The sequence below is a fragment of the Amblyomma mixtum genome, chromosome 4 (genome assembly GCF_055824585.1).
Source record: "Amblyomma mixtum isolate Tamu chromosome 4, ASM5582458v1, whole genome shotgun sequence".
NCBI classification, from domain to species: domain Eukaryota; kingdom Metazoa; phylum Arthropoda; class Arachnida; order Ixodida; family Ixodidae; genus Amblyomma; species Amblyomma mixtum.
The window spans coordinates 9,408,998-9,428,090 of record NC_143015.1 but is presented as its reverse complement, the minus strand read 5'-3'; the positions used below and the strand labels follow the sequence as shown (position 1 = coordinate 9,428,090).

General features: G+C 48.5%; 1 protein-coding gene and 1 pseudogene across 1 annotated transcript in view; both read left to right on the top strand.

Moving 5' to 3' along the window:
• Window positions 1-4,557, top strand: part of LOC149345653 (uncharacterized) — a 31,522-nt gene extending 26,965 nt beyond the window's left edge. The window contains exon 3 of the mRNA XM_089541171.1: window positions 3,644-4,557. Coding sequence (XP_089397297.1) covers window positions 3,644-4,557 — 914 coding nt within the window. The remainder of the gene's footprint in view (window positions 1-3,643) is intronic.
• A 5,152-nt stretch (window positions 4,558-9,709) lies between these two features.
• On the top strand, window positions 9,710-11,205 carry LOC149345652 (uncharacterized; annotated as a pseudogene).
• Window positions 11,206-19,093: the final 7,888 nt, after the last annotated feature.

The window sequence follows — 19,093 nt, the reverse complement described above, 5'->3', positions numbered from 1 at the left end:
TTTTTCTGGCACATCGATATACAAAATAAAAAACGCAAAGATTTGTTTACGAGAACATAAAACTGTGCTAGTTGTAAGAGTTCATGCTTAAGCAGCGCAGTAAACAGGACACAAGGAAGACTGGAGACAACACAGGCGCTAAATAACAACTGGTTATTACATTCTCGGAGAAGTGTATGAAGGCGCAGGACAAGTGAACAATCCAAAAAAGAGAAGAACAAAGATTAAAACTAAAAAAACCATACTGCGCATGCACATCATAGTCGAGTCATGACATCTTTCTCAACGAAATACGAAGACTATATTCCATAGTAGACAGCACTCCGCTATCTCCTGGACCTCACACAGTTTCCAAGAAAGCCTGACTCCTTCTCTACCAAATTGGTGGATGGTGAAGCAACATGCTCATCTGCTTCCTTCCTGATCATAAAGGCCTCCACCATCTCCCTACAAATTCGATCAGGGTGATTAAACAGGAGACTTGTCTTTCTAAGTGGGGAGGCAATTAGCATTTGTTGGAACACCACAGATGGGTGAAAAAAGTAGCGGTGCCGTACAACTTGGCTTTGCATTGCAGCGAGTGCAACGACTGCTTCCCCCAGTAGATAAGACAAGTGTCGTCTTTAATAACCCTGTTTGAATATGTAGCAAGTTCGGCGAGGCCTATATGATCAGGAAGGGAGCAGATGAGTGCGTTGCTTCATCATCTATCAATTTGGTAGATAAGGAGTAAGGCTTTCATGGCAATTGTGTGAGGTCCAGGAGATAGAAAAGTGCCGTCTACTATGGAAGATAGTCTTCGAATTTCGTTGAAAGAGACGTCATGACTCAACTGTGATGTGCATGCGCAGTATGGTTTTTAAACTTTAACCTTTGTTCTTCTGTTTTTGGGGTTGTTCCCTAAGTCCTGCGCCTTTATATACTTTTCCCAGAATAAAATAACCAGCTGTTAGTCGGCATTGGTGTCGTCTCCCGTCTTCCTTTTGTCGTGTTTACTGCGTTACTTAAGCATGAAAAATTCTTTAAAGCGAGATGTTCTCAATTTACCCACTTTACTTATTGTCCTCAGCAAATACGAATTTACGGCAAGAGCCAAAAAATGAAACGAACTCGAAATTAATGAAAATCGGCTATGTATATGCTATAATCCACCTTATGAAGTGTAACGCGAAAAGCCGGTGGATTTTGCATCTACAAGACCCTCCTGCTTGAGCAGTTTGGGAAACCCCATCGCGCGAGTTATAGGTCTCCCTTGAAGCTTGAGCCAGTTGGGACTTTCTCGTACGCAGTGCACTTACGGGGCCCCAAAATTGCCGCCCTACGCGCCCTCTACGTTCCGCGCACTACTGAGAAACGAAACTGCCATGTATCGGTACCTACATACAGACGGACACCTTTCCGTCGCCCCGAAACCGACTTGCCAGTCCCCCTCCTTTACTAAATGGTAAGAAAATGCGCGAGAATTCCTCCACCGCCCATTTGCCGTCCAACGAGAGCCTCGTGGGAGCACAGGCTCTCCCTAACATCCAGAACTTACCAAACATATTTTATTTAAATCACCTATTCGCCATTGCCTTTGTGACTCATGTTATATATCCCGAAACCCTATAGCTCAGTATCTTCTAAAACACAGCTAATCGTGGCTTCTCACTATAGTACAGTAAGAAATTACGACACTGACTTATTATGATGACGCTAGTCTCCTCTCTTCTGATAAAGATAGTATCATAAAAAACACACGCTTGGATGGGTTAACGCTCTGTTTTTGCACAGACACAAATTGTCGACAGCGCGGCCGCGATGGCTCAGTGGTTACGGCGCTCGGCTGCTGACCCGAAAGACGTGGGTTCAATCCCGTGCGCGACGAACGAATTTCGATGAAGGCGAAATTCTAGAGGCTTGTGTACTGTGCGATGTCAGCGCACGTTAAAGAACCCCAGGTGGTCGAAATTTCCGCAGCACTTCACTACGGCGTATCTCATAGCCTGAGTAGAATTGGGACGTTAAAATCCAATAAACGTCACCAAACCAAACAAATTGGCAACATGTTTGTTGCCACCTTGAGCTGCAACATTCTTGCAAGTGCAGCATTGTGCGAGGAAGGAGATATGCTTGCACTACATTGAATGTTTGCTACTTTTTCTGGGGCGCTATCAAAGGGAACCTTTGCATCAACAGTATTTTTTGCGCCCTTGATAGAGTGATAAAGAGTGGTTAATCTGGCGTGCACCATTTGCCCACGAACTTGTTTCAGGCATTTATTTTAAAAACTACAAACAACCCCTTTCTGGCAGCTATGCTTAATAGGCGACTAAGCTATGCTTAATAGGCGACTAAGTGCTCGCCTGTCTTTTCTGGACATGCTCGCGAGAAAACCCGCGTCGATGGCCTTCGAGGGCAATAATTGCCTACGCGTTCGCCGGCTCGGCAAAGCATCCCTAATGGAATAATGGCGGTGCGCGTGAGGCGGGGGCATCGTCGAAAGCGGAGCTACTGACCATGGTCGCGGATCAACTAACAGCAGCGATTTGATAATTTTGAAATCCTTGCTGGCCATGCTGGTCAAGTGGTATGCATAGCCTGCCCAGTCGTCTCCATCTTTTGCGCTGCTACCATGCGCAGGCATTGTCATACAGCGGACAGAACAACGGATGCATTCTGCGTCACAAGCGCTGCGCTACTTCTTCGCTGCATCAGCCCAGGAACGACCGAACCTCAAAACATACGTGACCAGGCGCATGGAGATTTCTGGCAGCGCTTCGTTGATCCATAGCCGACCAGATGTTTCCTCGGATAACTACGTTCCTGCGGACCACAAAGTCGCAGAAGCGCCTGCTCTGACGGAGACGTTCAACACCAAGTGCGAGCTCTCCCTGCTGCCAGGAATCTCATTTATGTGGCCGCCCTGCCACCAGTTGCTATGCACATTTCATACATGATTAGTTATACCCGTCCCTAAATTTGATAGTTGGCTGCAAGGTCTCGACGAGGATTAAATGACCGCCCTAGGTAGCCAGGGAAGAGCAGCGACAGGCTCTGCTTTGCACAAGTAGGCACGCATAAAGCCCGACCCACATGGAGCGGTTTTCTCGCGAACGGCCGCCCGGCGGCGGCCGCTTGGCCGCCGGCGGCCGTTCGCCGCCGACCAAGCAGTGCTAGAGACGTTCGCCCGGCCATAGCCTCCTCTGTGCCTGGTCAAAGGCTGCTGAAGCGCCGTCTGACTCCGCCGTGTTTCTCCGCGGGGCGGCGCTGCCAGCCCAGGATGGATTAGAGTCACTGGAAGGATGGATGGACGTGCGCGTAGTTGCGGCCGGCTGCAGGGGCTTCGGCGGCCGCGGAATAAATGTGGCCTTTGCCTACTCCACAAACGACCAACTCGTCCTAAGCCATTACCAAAAGTATATGAAAGCAAACATTCGGCAACACAAAAACGACGTCCGCAACTATGCAAGAAAGCGCGCAGTCCTCTAACCGAACATTCCTAAGACACACAATCAACATCGACGAAACCAGTACACTCAGAGTCGGAACAAGTTAGCAAAAACGCGCCTAATCCTTGTGCACTGAAATGCGCAGCAACCCGGAATAAAGCGGCGCTAAAAACAGATTTCGAATTAGCTGAATGAAGCCCGGCCGGCGACAGAAGCAGACGGCCTGCACAAGGCGCCGAAGAAGTGCCAAGCGAAACAGTTCCTAAGCAAGGAAACATATCAAGCGCTTGTGATGACGACAAAATCAAACGTTGAATGCGTCAAATACCTCATTGTTAAAGAGGGGTTCAAGTTTGTTCTGACCAGAAAGTTTTCTTCGGACCCCATAGAGTCGTTTTTTGGCTGGTTAAGGCGGTCTGCAGGAAGCAATGATCAGACAGATGCTAGAGCGGTACTCGCTGGCGTAGAGAAGGCCTTAAAAACTGGGTTAGTGTCTGCTTCCCAACACAGCAACGTAATAGAAACGGAAAGGCAAGCACTTGGAGCACTGAACAGTGCACAGAAACTTGCAGTCACCCAGCGCGCGGACGACTTTCCACCGGAGGCGAAAAGTCTCCTTGAAGACCTTCTCAGGACACAGAAAACGTTGCTGCCAGCGCCAGACACTGCAGCACTTGCGATGTTAGGAGGTTATTTGGCTCGCGTCATTCAAGAAAAAATTGATTGCAGCAGCTGCAATGCTCTTCTCACGCGACCAGCCTCATCTGTGCCCAGTGACAGTTTGATCCGTCTTCAGGACAGAGGAGGCCTCCTTTATCCTTCAACGCAGTTTTTGTATGTTCTGTACGCCCTCAAGAGCTACGTCGAGGTGTTACTCAACAAAAGACGGTTCTTATCAAAACCCCTGCAAGCTGCAGTCAACAATGCAGTTGAGGCTCTTGCAGAACATGGAGCACTGAAATGTGAGCTTACGTCCAATGACCACCACAGCCAGCTTCTGAAACTCATCTGCGCAAAGTTTTTCCGCCCTGTTTTTGCGAACTATGCCTTATCGGTGACGGACAGGAACGATGTAGTGAAACCGCTGACATCAAAGCCTCTATCTAGAAAGATTTTGAAGTTGTGAAAACATTTTTTCATGTATGTTTTATTCTATATACGACAGTAAAATTTTTTTCCATTCACTCATCGCTCACAAAAATGCTTCCTTAATGTTTCTGCTTATATATTGGGTCAGATACGACCTATGCTAAGAATACGTGTTTTGTACAAAGAGGCACAGTAACAATTACCGTCGATATGGCTGTAAACTTAGGCATTCATCTCGGTACTGGAGCAACGTTCGATGCGTATGCCCGGCCGCCGATTTCATATTTTCCTTGATGAGCAGCTTTTACTAAAGTACATGTGCACATGGCTTAACAAAAACAATTTAGCACTTTAACGATCGTGTCCGCACATCAATCTTACTAAACGGAGAGTAGTATACACAGTAGCAGAATTGCGCGCCGTCTTTTACGCTGCGTGCAACTCCTGCCGCGTCGTCTGCTCCATCCTGGGCTGCGCGTGCCACTCGTCGGCAGCTTCGCGTACTAGCTCGAACGGCGCCTAACAACGGCGTTTCCCGCGATTGAGCGGGCACGAAAAAAATAGAGGAGGCTATGGCCCGGCGGTCAGCCGCTCACCGGAAGCGGCGAATGCGAGCTCAGCGCGGACCAATGAGGGCGCTCTGCTCCCGCATCTAGCTTCCGCCCGATTTCCGCCGCGCGGCGACAAACATGGCGGCGCCCTTCGAAGCCGGACCCCTCGCTTCGGACTGAATTCTCGTCGTTGCTGCCTTTTTCAGTGCGTTTACTGGCCGTAAATGGAGCACCGTTCTTTCGCTTCGTCTCAGCTTGCCTACAAGAAAACGTATAAGCGATAAATTTGGTTTATTTTTTATTTAAAGCGAGAGTTCTCCCACTTCTAGGCTTACGAGGAGAGTCGGTTTGTTTACAGTATCAAGACGGCTGCTGTCTGGCGGCGGTCGCCTGTTTTAAGCATGAAATGCTTTTAGCCCCCGTTGTCGGCAGTGTGGTGACGTCACGCCGAGACCGAGAGCCATCATCCGGGCACTGAAATCCAGTCATCCGGGCACTGAAATCCAGATATCCGGGCACTGAAATCCAGTCATCCGGGCTCTAAAACGAGAACATCCGGGCACCGTACGAGACTTAGCGAGATTTAACGAGACTCCGTAAGCCCTCCTACGCGACCGGCATGCAAGCGCTGGTTGGTCTCCAAACGAGACAAAAAAATAACTGCTGCCAGTGCCTTCTCAATGTTTATCAAGATATCAGTGGAGCTGTGGGTTTGATAACGCACGGAATTATAATTTCCAATTTCTAATACCGCGTGCAAAAACCACATAAATTGCATGTTGCACTTCGTTGTCGTACGTGATCCGGGGGAGAAGCGCTGCGTTCAAAGGGCAAGGCATCGTGCCGAACGGGTGGTGGCGTTCCTCCCTTCCTTTACGGTGCGGTTCGGGTGTCCACCGAGATGGCAGAGAATTACTGCGCCATTTCCTTTCCTCAAAAAACCTTGCGTTCAAATGACAAGGCATCGCGCTGAACGGGTGGTGGCGTTCCTCCCTTCCTGTACGGTGCGGTTCGGGTGTCCACCGAGATGACATTAGGCCCGTAAACATTTCATGCTTACTCTACTCTCGGTTACGGGAGAGGCAGAGATTTTTTCGCCGTATGTGGTGCAGCACGGCGAACGCGCGTCGGCGTCCCGCCGCTCCGCATGAAATTCGCAGCGTCTGTTCGCTCCATGTGGGTCGGCCTTAACGCAGTTTTATAGAAATAAACCCAACTTTTAGCACCCTTAGTATTTTTGGCTGTCGTGCGAACAATCCACTTGCTACGAACATCAGATATAACGAACGGAAGCCGCGTGACCATCAGGTTTGTTATAAGTGGGCTCGTGGCTTCAATCGGCCACAAAATCCTTTTCCATGCTTCAGACATGGACCTTACATGTTAGGACGAACCTTCGCGCGAAAGGGACGTTTGTGCCGTGGTCAGCGCATTTCTACCTGTGCGAGCAACGAGAGATATAAAATGATATTTTTTTTTCGTGATGCTGTGTTCTTTTGGGACATACTTAAGGAGTCTCTTAAAAACCCCATTGACATCATGAAGTTCTTTAAAACATTTATGTCTGCAATAAAAAACTCCGGAATTCCATGCGAACTCTTCGTGTTGATGGACCCGCAGGATGGATGAACACGCAGAACCGCCGCGTTCAACGAGGTCACTGTTCAGACAACAGTGCGCTTTAACGCAGGAGGAATACGCTCCACAAGTTCAACCTCCTGACTGGTTCCCCTTTCTTGACGTGTGCACCGTCTGGAATTCTCATGCGCTGGCAGAGAAAGGGACTCATGGTGGCATGAGGCCTTGTGCCTAGATCGCTGAATTCGACGCGGTCAAGTAAGGCCTGAGGAGGGTCAGAGAGGTTCCAAATATTCCATGCAAAATCCATAAAAAGAAGCCTAGAAGACAGCCGAGTAGCCTAAAGCATCTGTAAAGAGAGTTTTCTGTTGCGCCGCCATTGGTACGAATCCCACTCGGAGTCAGAGGATAGAGTATGCATACTCTTTTAGTTGTTCTTTTTACTGCGTTAACAGTATACCTTGCTTTCCCAAAAATAACCGCACTGTGTGTGTGTGTGTTTGTGTGTGTGTGTGCGTGTGCGTGTGCGCGTATGTGCGTGTGCGTGTGTGCGCGTGCGAGCGTGCGCGTGTGTGTGTGCGTGCGTGCGTGTGTGTGTGTGTGTGTGTGTGTGTGTGTGTGTGTGTGTGTGTGTGTGTGTGTGTGTGTGTGTGTGTGTGTGTGTTTACCGTGCATTCACCGGTAAAAATGCACCTTCAAAATCTTTCACCCACCTGTACCAGATATAGCCGAGGCGGATTGTTGTGAAGGCTCAACGTATTGAGTCGCCCGAGCGTTGTACGAAAAAAACGCCAACAATCATCAGCCTGTCGTGTCAGACACCAAGAACCGGAAGTATGACAGCGAGAAGTAGACATAAGTCGCCAGACAGAGATTTCAAGTTCGAGCAGTGCGAGAACAGCGGATGGAACCGCGCGCTGGTGGCTGGCAGCAATTTTTTCTCAGAAGCAGAACGATTTCAGCGAATCTGCATAATGAAATCACTTCATAGCAGTTACATTTAATCGCAGTAGCATCTTTCTGGGAGTAATCACTATCGCATGCCAGGGAGCGCATATATTTCCGCATTTCCCTTTTGATTATCCGGTATTTAATTTTTTTCTTATCAGTACATCTCCACCCTTGCCAAGAACCCGCCTTTCGTTGCTTATTTCCGTCGCGTGCAAACAAGAATATGCGGATTCTAAAAAAAAAGCAGCTGCACCCATTTATACATCCTTCTTTTGGTAATACTAGTAGTAATATCGTGGGTTGAACGTGTCGAGTAGACATGGAGGCTCTAGGATAGACAGTGTAGTGGAGGGTTAACGAAGATCAGCTGGGGATCCTCCTGATTTTTGTATTTTTTGGAATCAGCAGCCGAGCTCCACAGTCACTGAGCCATTTTTTTTTCTTTGTTGCTCTACATCGTGGGAGGTTTTATTTAGATTCTGCTGTCTGAGACAATGAGCACTACTCACTGCGGTGGCTCGTGGGTAGGGCGCTCGGTTTACTATTCGGTGTACCCGGGTTCGAACCCGGCCCCGGCGGCCACGTTTACACGGAGGCGAACCGCAAAAGGCACCGTGTGCTGCGCGATGTCAGTGCACGTTAAAGGGCAACTGCGCCACTTTTTGAGAATTTCGCGATACTCAAGGATTCAAATCTATATAGGCTGTAGGTAAAACATGCTAAATGTTTTTGCACTACCATTTAGAATAGTGACGTAATCGACGATTAAATTTTGCGCTTCTCCTGAAAGCAATAGAGGAGTGCAAGGAAGTTCAGTGCGACGTCACGGAAGGTATGATTTCCAATTACCGCTGCCGTCAGCCACGCCCTGCCGTGCCTCGTTGGACGCTGCCAAACAACGTTTGGCAGGCTTTGCCTTCTGTGGCGTTGGTTTTTTTCCTTCAAAGCAGGCGTTTATGCGTTGGCAATGTACCGATACCTTCGATGACGTCATCATGCGTCCCCCACTTAGCGTTGTGCGCTGCGGAGAAGCTTGAAAACCGTCGCAATTTTAATTGGTGATTACGTCATCGTTTCAAATGCTGGGCCGAAAGCAGTTAGCATACTTTACCTGGAAGTTTCACGCATTCGACCCTTTTAAGCTCGTCGATTTCTAAAACATATGCAGTTGCTCTTTAAGGATCCCCAGCTGGTAGAAATTATTCCGGAGGCTTCCCCTACTGCGCCTGTTTCTCTTTTTTCTTTCACTCCCACTTTCCTCCCTCTCTTACGGCGCGGTTCAGGTGTCCATCAAAAAGTGAGACAGTTACTGCGCCATTTCCTTTCATCAAAAAGCACCATCACAACGTTGTTGGATCCTCGCGCTAATATTTCATGTATTTGTGGGAAATGACGCTAACAAAAGAAATGCATTCTCAATCGGTGCTTATATGACTATAGACACCCAGTTTTATACCTTTTCTCCTTCCAAATGATGCCGTAGGTATTAGAATACATGGACCACCGTGTGGTATTCGCCTACTGCCACTAAATAATTTACAAAATAATTTTTTTCTCCTATGTTGTCCCAGTTTCATCAACTGATGGATGGCTGTGACGTGAGTTTAACATTAGGTCACGTGAGGCACGGGAAAACTAATACAAACGCTCATACGTTGTTTTGACTCACTATAGCACTTAAATCAGCCGCCTTCAAGACATATAATTACAACGAACGACGTATCAGCAGTTATATTGCCGTTTTATTGCACCTCACGCGACCTAATTTCCACTACACGTAACAGCCATCGTTATGTTGGTGAAACCGAACAGGGCATGAAGAAATTTAAATATAAATTATTTATTATGCGTTGGTGAAATACAACGCGGTGCTCCGTGTACACCAATGTCTAACGCATCATTTGAAAGAAGAAAGCACGCAAGGAAAAATTTGATCTGAAAAATTTGATTTGAAAATTTGAAGGACCCTTTCATCGGTACTACATCACCTTCTTCAAGGACATCACCTTCTTCAAGGACTGCTAAGTTCCGGTTGTTGTGGCATGACTGTTGATGCTTTCCGACATGGATGATCAACTGTAGGCGGAAGGCGGGCAAAGGGATGCTAAGATGCCTTCCAGAGGCAGCTCTCCAGGTGACCGGTTCTTCCAAAAGATTTCTTTTGTAATTTTGTACGTCAAGCCAAAAATCGTCCTTTTGGTCACTTCTTTCCTTAAAGGGGCCGAACACTGACCGAAACCTGCCTTGAGATTATGGCGTAAGTTCTGAGATGGTGCTTCGAAATGTAGGAATTGAGCACTGCAATATAAAACCCGAGCCGGGCTAATGGCCATATTAGACTACTTGGAATCAGCTCTAGCAGTTTCGTCTGAAACTGACCCCATTCATGTAGTCGAGGGTTTGACGGCATAAATTAAATTGTAAATTGTTTTTTTTTTTTTTTGAGGAAAGGAAATGGCGCAGTATCTGTCTCACATATATCGGCGGACACCTGAACCGCGCCGTAAGGGAAGGGAGGAAGGTAGGAGTGAAAGAAGAAAGAGAGAAAGAGGTGCCGTAGTGGAGGTCTCCGGAATAATTTCGACCACCTGGGGATCTTTAACATGCACTGACATCGCACAGCACACAGGCGCCTCTTGCGTTTCGCCTCCATCGAAACGCGGCCGCCGCGGTCGGGTTCGAACCCGGGTACTTCGGTTCGGTAGACGAGCGCCTTACCACTGAGCCACCGTGGCGGGTTGACGGTATACCGTCTGGTAAGGAATCATGGTGATGAGGTTGCTGGTCACTGGCCAAAGTCAATAAAGATGGAAAGACGTTTCGGGAGTGCTACGGCTCCCTTGTTCACTATCTTCCATTCACCATCGTGTGTACACGGACTCTCAAGCTGCCTACCGGGCATGCGCCAACATTCTTTATACGGACCCTGTAATGCAGAAGACAAGGCATAACGCACGCCTGCTTCGCAAACGCGGTCAGCACGTTAGCATCCATTGGGTCCCCGCGCACTGCGGTATCCCTGGGAACGAGAAGGCTTATAGACTAGCACGCGCTCATCTCTCCACCGTGCTAGCCAGAGCTTCCGATACTCTTCCTCCTTCCGTCGCTACCACAACTGAGGTTGCAGTTCCGATCGCGGAGAAGCTTGCGATGAAACTTCATCGCACCGCCTACCTCACGGCAGTGGGCAACCCCCTCTCTATACTTGCACTTCCCCCGATGGTATTCACGCGACGAGAATCGGTCCTGCTGCGGAGGATCCAAACAGGCACCATTCTAACTCCTTTCTTGTTGAACCGCTTTCATCGGGGTGGCACGAGGCCGCCTGTATCCGGTTCCTGTTCCAGGTGCAACTGCCGTGCGGATCTGAACCACCTGTTCTGGGAATGTCCTCTCTACACACCATTTCGTCTTCTAGCCCTGGCCACCGTTAAATGGGGACCATGACTTCTTCTGTGTGGACCTGGGCCTGCCCCTATACCTCGTCTCGAGGTCGTGCCATCGAGCTCTGGCGGGCACTCCTCGCGTTCATCCAGGACTCGGAGGTGCCGCTGGTCGACGATCGGCTCCGCAGTGCTCACGAGAGGCACGCTGCCTCCACTTAGCTGCCTCCAGGAAGTTTTAATAAAAGGAAGGCAGCCTTACCCTTTCTCCTTTACAATACCCTTTACCCTTCCACCATAGCGCCTTCAGCGCATTCTAATGGTGAATAAACGTGGTTTCAATCAATCTGCAATATAAAAAAACGAGGGTCTATAATTTTAATTTGGCATTGAATATCAATAAAAAGCTATCTTCCAGTGAAACCCGCCATTATCACTGTGGTCCAACACGTGACCAAATCTCAATAAAATATCGCTAATTTGTTTTAAGTGAAAAGTGTTTTTTTTTTTCAGGAGTGCTCGTCATCATCATCAAAATCCTGACGATGATCATTGCAGGGCCAAGGCTCCTCCCCCGTCTCTCCAATTAACCCTGTCCTTCGCCAGTTGCGGCCACCGTATCCCCGCAAACGTCTTAATCTCATCTAACTTTCTGCCGCCCCCTGCTACGCTTGACTTCTCTTGGAATCCACTCCGTTACCCTTAGAAGGACCATCGCTTGTCTTGCCTTCGCACTACTGGTTCTGCACAAGGTAATTTTAAGGCGGAAGCCTTTAATGCCTCATCGTTGTAAGCAGGAGCTGTCGACAGAAATGTCACGCTTTTCAATTGGTCTAAATGGTCGTGACGTCAAAGTGCGCGAATTTCAAATGGGCCCAATTGTACTTTGGCTACTAACCATGCACCCAATTAAAGGGATCGTATAGTGATGCTCCAAGTAAGTGGGAATGAGTTTAGTTAATTGCTTACTTAACCAATTAGTCTAATTAACCTTTCTAGTCAGACCAGATAAATAAATAAAACCGAGTAAGAAATTTTGCCGGGCTTGGGAATCGAACCCTGGTCTCCGGAGTGCGAGTTGAGCACGCTACCACTCCGCCATGCCAGCTTTTTTTTTTCTTTATTGCCTTCAAAGGCGTGGGAATACAGTGCATTACAACATATGTGACTATTTACATGGCTATTTACATGGCTACAGCACTCCTTGCTTCCAGCGACCATTCCAACTTCTTCAGTTGGGATAGATTCTGGAAAAGGGATACAATTTCTTCGTCAAAACCTCGGTCTTTTAACACATCGTAAATTTTCAGGACACTCTCAACAAAATATTCATACATAGATCTGGCTCCAGGATCGCAATGGCGATATGCCATGGCACTACGCCACACTGCATGCAAGCCAAGCAGAAAAATGGTGTCATATGGAGCTCCATCGTCTTCGACGGGCAGAAACCTAATGCCGTGCGGAGTGAGCGGCAAATCTTTCTTTATGGTTCGCTGCAACACGTCCCAAAAGAAGATTGCATTATTACAGTCGACAAAAACATGGTCAATTGTTTCCTCCTTCCTACACAGAAGGCAATGGGTGCCCCATGGGACGTATATGTCTCTTTCATGTAACCAGCTTTTAACAGGTTAGGTACCTGTGTGCAGTTGAAAGAAGAAAGTTTTAGCTGAAGGCGTTACCCACATTCTTCTTACCCTCTTTAACACATTTTGTCCCGGTGAGGCCCCAAAGGCCGACCGATACAAGGGAGCAGGAAAAAGGACGTGTGATAAGTCTTTCTTAAGTTGCCTTTTCTTCACAGTTGCCAAATATTCTTTGGAAAAACGGGTGACAAGGAATCGATAAGATGCGACAACCTCACGGAGGTAACGGGACACACTGTAGCGACCACCTCCGGCAGAGGAGATTACAAAGTCTGGGAGTGCATTCGGCAACATAAACTGAACAAAACACTGGAGGAAAGGGTTTCTTCTTTCGCGGAGAAACATGAAGCGCATGACCACTTGGCTTAAAAACAAGTGAGAGAGGGACAGACCCCCCCTCGGCGACTCGCCGAAAAAGATTCGTTCGGGAGGTTCTCTCCCAACTGGACTGCCATATAAATGTCACAAAGATGCGATGGAACTTCTGTATATTCACCCGTGTACACTACAACACCTGCAAGATGTACATTATCTTTGCTGCTAGAAAAACATTGCATACCGTGGCACGCGCGAACACTGAAAGGTCGCGCCCACACCATTTAGATGTCATCTCTCTCATTTCACCGGCCTTCTTGCTCCAGACCGAATCGCTTTCACGATAGCAATCAAGAGGCACCCCAAGATATGTGCTCGGTGTAGTGGACCAGTGAACATTTTCAAATACATCTGGAGTCATGTCCCAAGCGCCATGCCACAAACCAATGCACTTATCTATGTTTAACATGCTCCCACTCTGGGCACAAAAATCCTGTGTTATTTTCAGTACAGCCGTAATGCTTTCCCTGTCCGATGCAAAAAATGCAACGTCATCCGCGTAAGCAAGCACACGAACTTCACACGTGTGGAAGCCAAAACCGCGTATTTCTTCATTCTGCAAAATTTTCTGGCAGAGTGGTTCAAGGAACAATGAGAACAACAGCGGCGACAATGGACAACCTTGGCGTACAGATGAGCGTACATCTATGCGGCGCTACAGTTCACCATTTATGACAAGATTTGTGGTGCAGTTTCTGTACGATACACACCTGGTGTCGCTGTGGCCTTGCATGGGGTATTCGTGGAGTCATTCGAGTGCGGATTATTGCCGCCCTCTTTTACGCGCGCTCACACAGTTTTGATTCCGAAAAGTAAAGAGGAAGTCAAACTTCGCACGGTCACTGGATACAGACCAATCACACTAACAAACGTAGACTACAAGGTGCTGATGAAGGCGTTGGCGAGACGACTCCAAGCTGTAATCCAGGATTTAATCGGCCCCCATCAAACATTTGGTATTAAAAACAGGACGATACACACGAACATCCATGTTGCCAGGAGTGTTTTAGAACTTTGTGATAGCGAATTCCTGCAGGTAGCCATGCTGCAGATCGATCTCGCTAAGGCATTTGACAGGGTGCCACATGACATCCTCTTTAATTTGTTGGACTATGTTGGTGTTGGTAAAGTTATACGCAATGGTGTAAAAATGGCGTACTCCGCCATGCCAGCTCGATGGTATGGAATGAACAAAGGTGCGTCATAGTGAATACGGTGTCTTCGTTCACTCCCATCTTCCTCCCTTCCCATTACGGTGAGGTTTAGGTGTCCACCGAGATATGAGAGACAGATACATTTCCTTTCCTCAAAAACCAATTTACCGACGAGCAAGGCGTATTTGTCCGCGTTTCAGACTGGTGCAAATTATCGTGACGTCACCGCGCGCGAATTTTGACGGGTGTCCACCGAAATATGTGAGACAGTTACTGCGCAACTTCCTTTCCTCAAATACAATTTTCGACTAGTGTCTACTGAGATATGTGAGACAGTTAATGCGTAATTTCCTTTCCTCAAATACAATTTTCATTTTCTTCATTACGGCCCCTCTTTCTTTCACTCACACTTCCTCCCTTCCTGTACGGTGCGGCTCAGGTGTCCACCGAGATGACAGAGAATTACAGCCCCATTTCCTTTCCTCAAAAAGCGTTGCGTTCAAAGGGCAACGCATCGCGCCGAACGAGTGGTGGCGTTCCTTGGACTCCGTGGCAGCGCTACAACACGCTTTCGCGTTCCACTCCTAAAGGCGAAGCTTAAGCGTCATTAATTGGCAGTTAATTAATGCACCAACAAACTGTGCAATGAACAATCACGTAGCAGAATGCAGCACTCAGGCTTTCGCCTTTCACCACTTTAGCCGCTAAACTTCCTTGTAATTTTTTTTCCTCTTGATTTCTAGTAGGATGTCATTATCCCCAGTTTGTCCCTTCATCCACTCTGCTCTCTTGCGGTCTCTTAATGTTACACCTGTCATTTCTGTTTCCATAGCGGGCTAGCGCATATAGAAACCGAATGGCGCAAACAAACTCGCGCTTCTTATTTCACGGTACTTTGTGATTTGTGCACCAAGTCGTCATATAGCATAGACAATCGAGTGCCACCTTGGGAATCACATTGAACTACATTTCTTTAATTGCTGGAAAAGTTTATGTAGCTCGACTCGCATTCGTCTTTAGCAGAAACGAAAACTCCAACGGGGGTGGCACATGTTTCTTTTTCTCTTTTGATGGAATTCAGCGGAAAAATCAGGGATAACCGGCCCATCAAAGAATATGTTATTAGCGCTTTTTTTTTTCAACACATCAACCTTAGGGGCGCACAACAACGCCCTCTATTTAGTTCGATTCCACTTCTGACGGCCCAGCTGTGTGACCGCGATACCGCGTGCACTGCTCTTTCATTCACTCGCGATGAACCTTGCGCCGCTCTTTTTATCAGTAAGCTACCGTGTGCTACGCGGCCTCATTTTTTTTTATTGAATTAAACACGCGCGGGCTCATTTTTTTATATGTCATGATCCATCACTGGCCTTCGCGCGGCGGACTAGTGGAAAAGCATAAGTGGTGTTCCGGTGAAAAGTACTACAAGGTCGCGACGACAATACTTGGTTGCTTCTGTGACTGCTCATACCGATTGCATTACGACAATCATCAGCCTTATTCATGATGAAGTTTAGCGCCAAAAACTAGGACAAAGTAGGAGTGAAGACACAACACGAGCGCTCGTGTTGTGTCTTCACTCCTACTTTCTCCTAGTTTTTGGCGCTAAACTTCATCATGAATAAGATTCAACTCGCCCAACTTTCCACCTTACTATCAGCCTTATGTTTAAGCAGTTGCAGTCATTTCGATGCAACCGTATAGAAGCACTGCTCTTTTTCGTCAGTTTCCTGGGCTTTAGCCGCTTTTACGTGAAACACATGTACAGAAGTTTGCAGGCTTGTTCCAGCCACTGTATTTTGTTCTTTTCGATTTCATTATCTTACCAGTGCTCGTTTAGCCATTCTTTACCGCTTTTACCGTTTCACCTTCCCGTAGTCGAAAGAGTCGTCGAGTTTGCAACCTCACTTTCCCGTAGTCGAAAGAGACGTCGAGTGTGCAACCTTACAAACGCATAAGAGAAAATTCGCGGTAATAATGTCAAACTGCAGGCACGCGAAAAAAACCGTATGCGCCTTTTTACCCCATGACTTCTATCTTGGCAGAATCTTTGTACGCGGCGACCTCCGTACGGTGCTGCGCGCAGTACTCCGCTACATTAAACATTTCGCTGGCCATTCTTCGCATTCGGACTGTTATCACAGCAGTTTGAGAGTTTTTTTAATTAATATAACCTTCCATGCTTTCTATGCGACTCCTTCTCCGGAAGAGTTTGAGAGGCAGAGTTCAACAGCTGGTTCTTTTCTTCTCAACAGTTTTCTGACTGTGAGGTCAGACCCACCAAATTGATTACGGTACACACAAATTATTTACACTGCGTCCAACACGACGACAACTTTGCTATAATCAAAGTGCGGTCTTCGGCACGAATCACTTCAAGTCGTCTGCTTGTGTCGACCACCTCTTGTCGAAATCTTCTCTGTAGCCCGATGCCCTGTAAAGAGATTTACGTCCTTAAGGGTGCGTTTCTATATCTATAGCTCACACGATTGCACCATCCATAATGAGGGAAAACTATTTCTTTCACAGGATTGCAGTAGGGTGTGATAGTCACAGCTGCTCCTCTCTTCCCGACTCCTGAGCAGTTTCCCAGGTCTTGACTGCTCCACAGCAGTACCAGGACTGGCTGCTTTAAAAGACGTTGGACATTTCTGCGGCTCGTATTCTGCGTGGCGTCGGCGTAGGTTTCAGCGCCAGGCAACGGTGCGCAGTTGGTCTATAAAGCGCGAGCAGGCCAGGCGTAGTTGTCCCTCCGGGCGCTTAAGTAGGCGGCGACGTCGAGGTTTTGAAGCGAAAGCTTCACTGCACTAGGTGAAGACAGTTTCATCTTGGCCGCATGTTTTACTTTCAAACGACCTTCATAACCAAAGCCTATACCACACTGCAAAAGATAAAGCAAAGGAAAGGAAAGGTGCATAACTTGCCGCCTGGGATAGTGGACTTGTTATTGGCTCTTTAAACGACGAAACCGATGAAGAGCGGGAGCTTCGAATGCAAAGGGAAGGAGAATAACTCGCCCCTGAGAGAGTGGTGGTGGTGGTGGTGAAAACATTTATTTCGAATGAACTGGAGGTATGTTTGGATCAGCCCGTAAGGGACCGATCCTTACAAACACTAGGTGGAGGTCCCTAGTATGGGACCCCAGTGGCGGTTGCCGCCGCCCGGGCGCGCCCGACTAAGGCTTGTTGGGCCTGTAAGTCGTGGCAGCCGAGTAGGGTCGCCTCCCAGTCCTCCCGGGTTGGGTTGGGGATGGGGGGAACAGCGGGGTTGGAGGGGCAGGCCCACACCATGTGATAGGTGTCAGAAGACACTGCACTACAGTGTGGGCAGCTGCCGCTAAAGGAGGGGTCAAAATGTTTTAGCGCTGCCGGGCACAGCGGACACTTCAGCCGTGCTTTAAGCTACATGGCGGTAGTGACATGTGCGCTGCACGCGTTGGAGTGGACAACGTTGTGGCAGAAACGCGCCACTGAAGCCATGCGCCGTGTTCATTGGCGTTGGCAGCGTTTTAGCTCCGATGACTTTAAAGGTTGGTTGGTTGGTTTATGGGGTTTAACGTCCCAAAGCGACTAAGGCTATGAGAGACGCCGTAGTGAAGGGCTCCGGAAATTTCGACCACCTGGGGTTCTTTAACGTGCACTGACATCGCACAGTACACGGGCCTCGAATTTCTCCTCCAAAGAAATTCAACCGCCGCGGCCGGGATCGAACCCGCGTCTTTCGGGCCAGCAGCCGAGCGCCATAGCCACTGAGCCACCGCGGCGGCTCGATGACTTTAAAGAAAGGAAGCGCGCATAACTGGCTCCCTGGGACAGTGGATGCATGAATTGCGCTTTCAGGTGCGCGGGATGGCGAAAGAGAGATGTTGGCTGCTTGCATTAGCGCCCACAACGTTGCGGCAGAAACGCGACACTGCAGCAATAGGCCGCAGTGAGTGAGTGAGTGAAGAAACTTTATTTCCGCCAGAAGAAGACCCGTGCCCCTCCGGGTCCGCACGCAGGCGTCCGGGGAGGGGCAGCGTCGCAGCTGGAAGACTAGCAACGGTATAGTCGCGCAGCTTCTGCTGCCAGGCGGGTAGCGTATCGTTGTATGCTAAGGTCGGCACTTCTGAGTATGGTCTCCCATTCCTCTGCATTATTGATTCTGCCATATCCTGGGGCACTGGGGCATCTCCATAGTATGTGTTCGAGTGTAGCGGTATGTCCGCAGAACTCGCACACCTCCGCATCCTCCCTCGTGTCACCTCCTGTCCAGCTCCTCCAGAGCGGGGATGCGAAGTTTCTAGCTTGGAGTCTTCTCCAGTCATAGGCCTCAGCCGAGCTAAGCGATCTATCCGGAGGAGGATAGATCCTTTTGTTCTTTTCCTGAATGTCTGTGATGCTATTAAAGGTATTGGTTTCCTCTTTAGTGCTGAATTCGTATGAGGTGTCCACGGCTCCCCGGGGTAAAGAGGAGCGGGCGAGCCAGTGGGCGGCCTCGTTTCCAACCAGACCCGAGTGGGCTGGGGTCCAGATAATTAGAATATTGTGGGCTGGGATAAAGTCTTTTAGATATTTAGCCGCCATTTCGTGGATGCGTCCCTTGCTGTAATTTCTAATTGCGGCTTTGCAGTCGCTTACTACGTATTTGGTACCTGGCTGAGTTAGAGCGATCGCTATTGCAACCTCCTCCGCCACAAGGGGTTTTAAGTCAAGGTGTCTTACAACGCGTAACGTTCTGCCTGAGTCCCCGACGGCTACGGAGACGGTCTCCTAGCGTGCCTACCGCGGCATCAGTGTAGGCCACGGTTCCCTGTGGCATCTTGCCTAGCTTAGCAGTCAGCTGTGCGACCCTGCTTTTCCTTCTGCCTTTGTCGTGGATGGGATGCATGTTTCTAGGTATGGGAGCGATAATAAGATGCTCTCTTATTTCTCTTCCCAGATCTGTTCT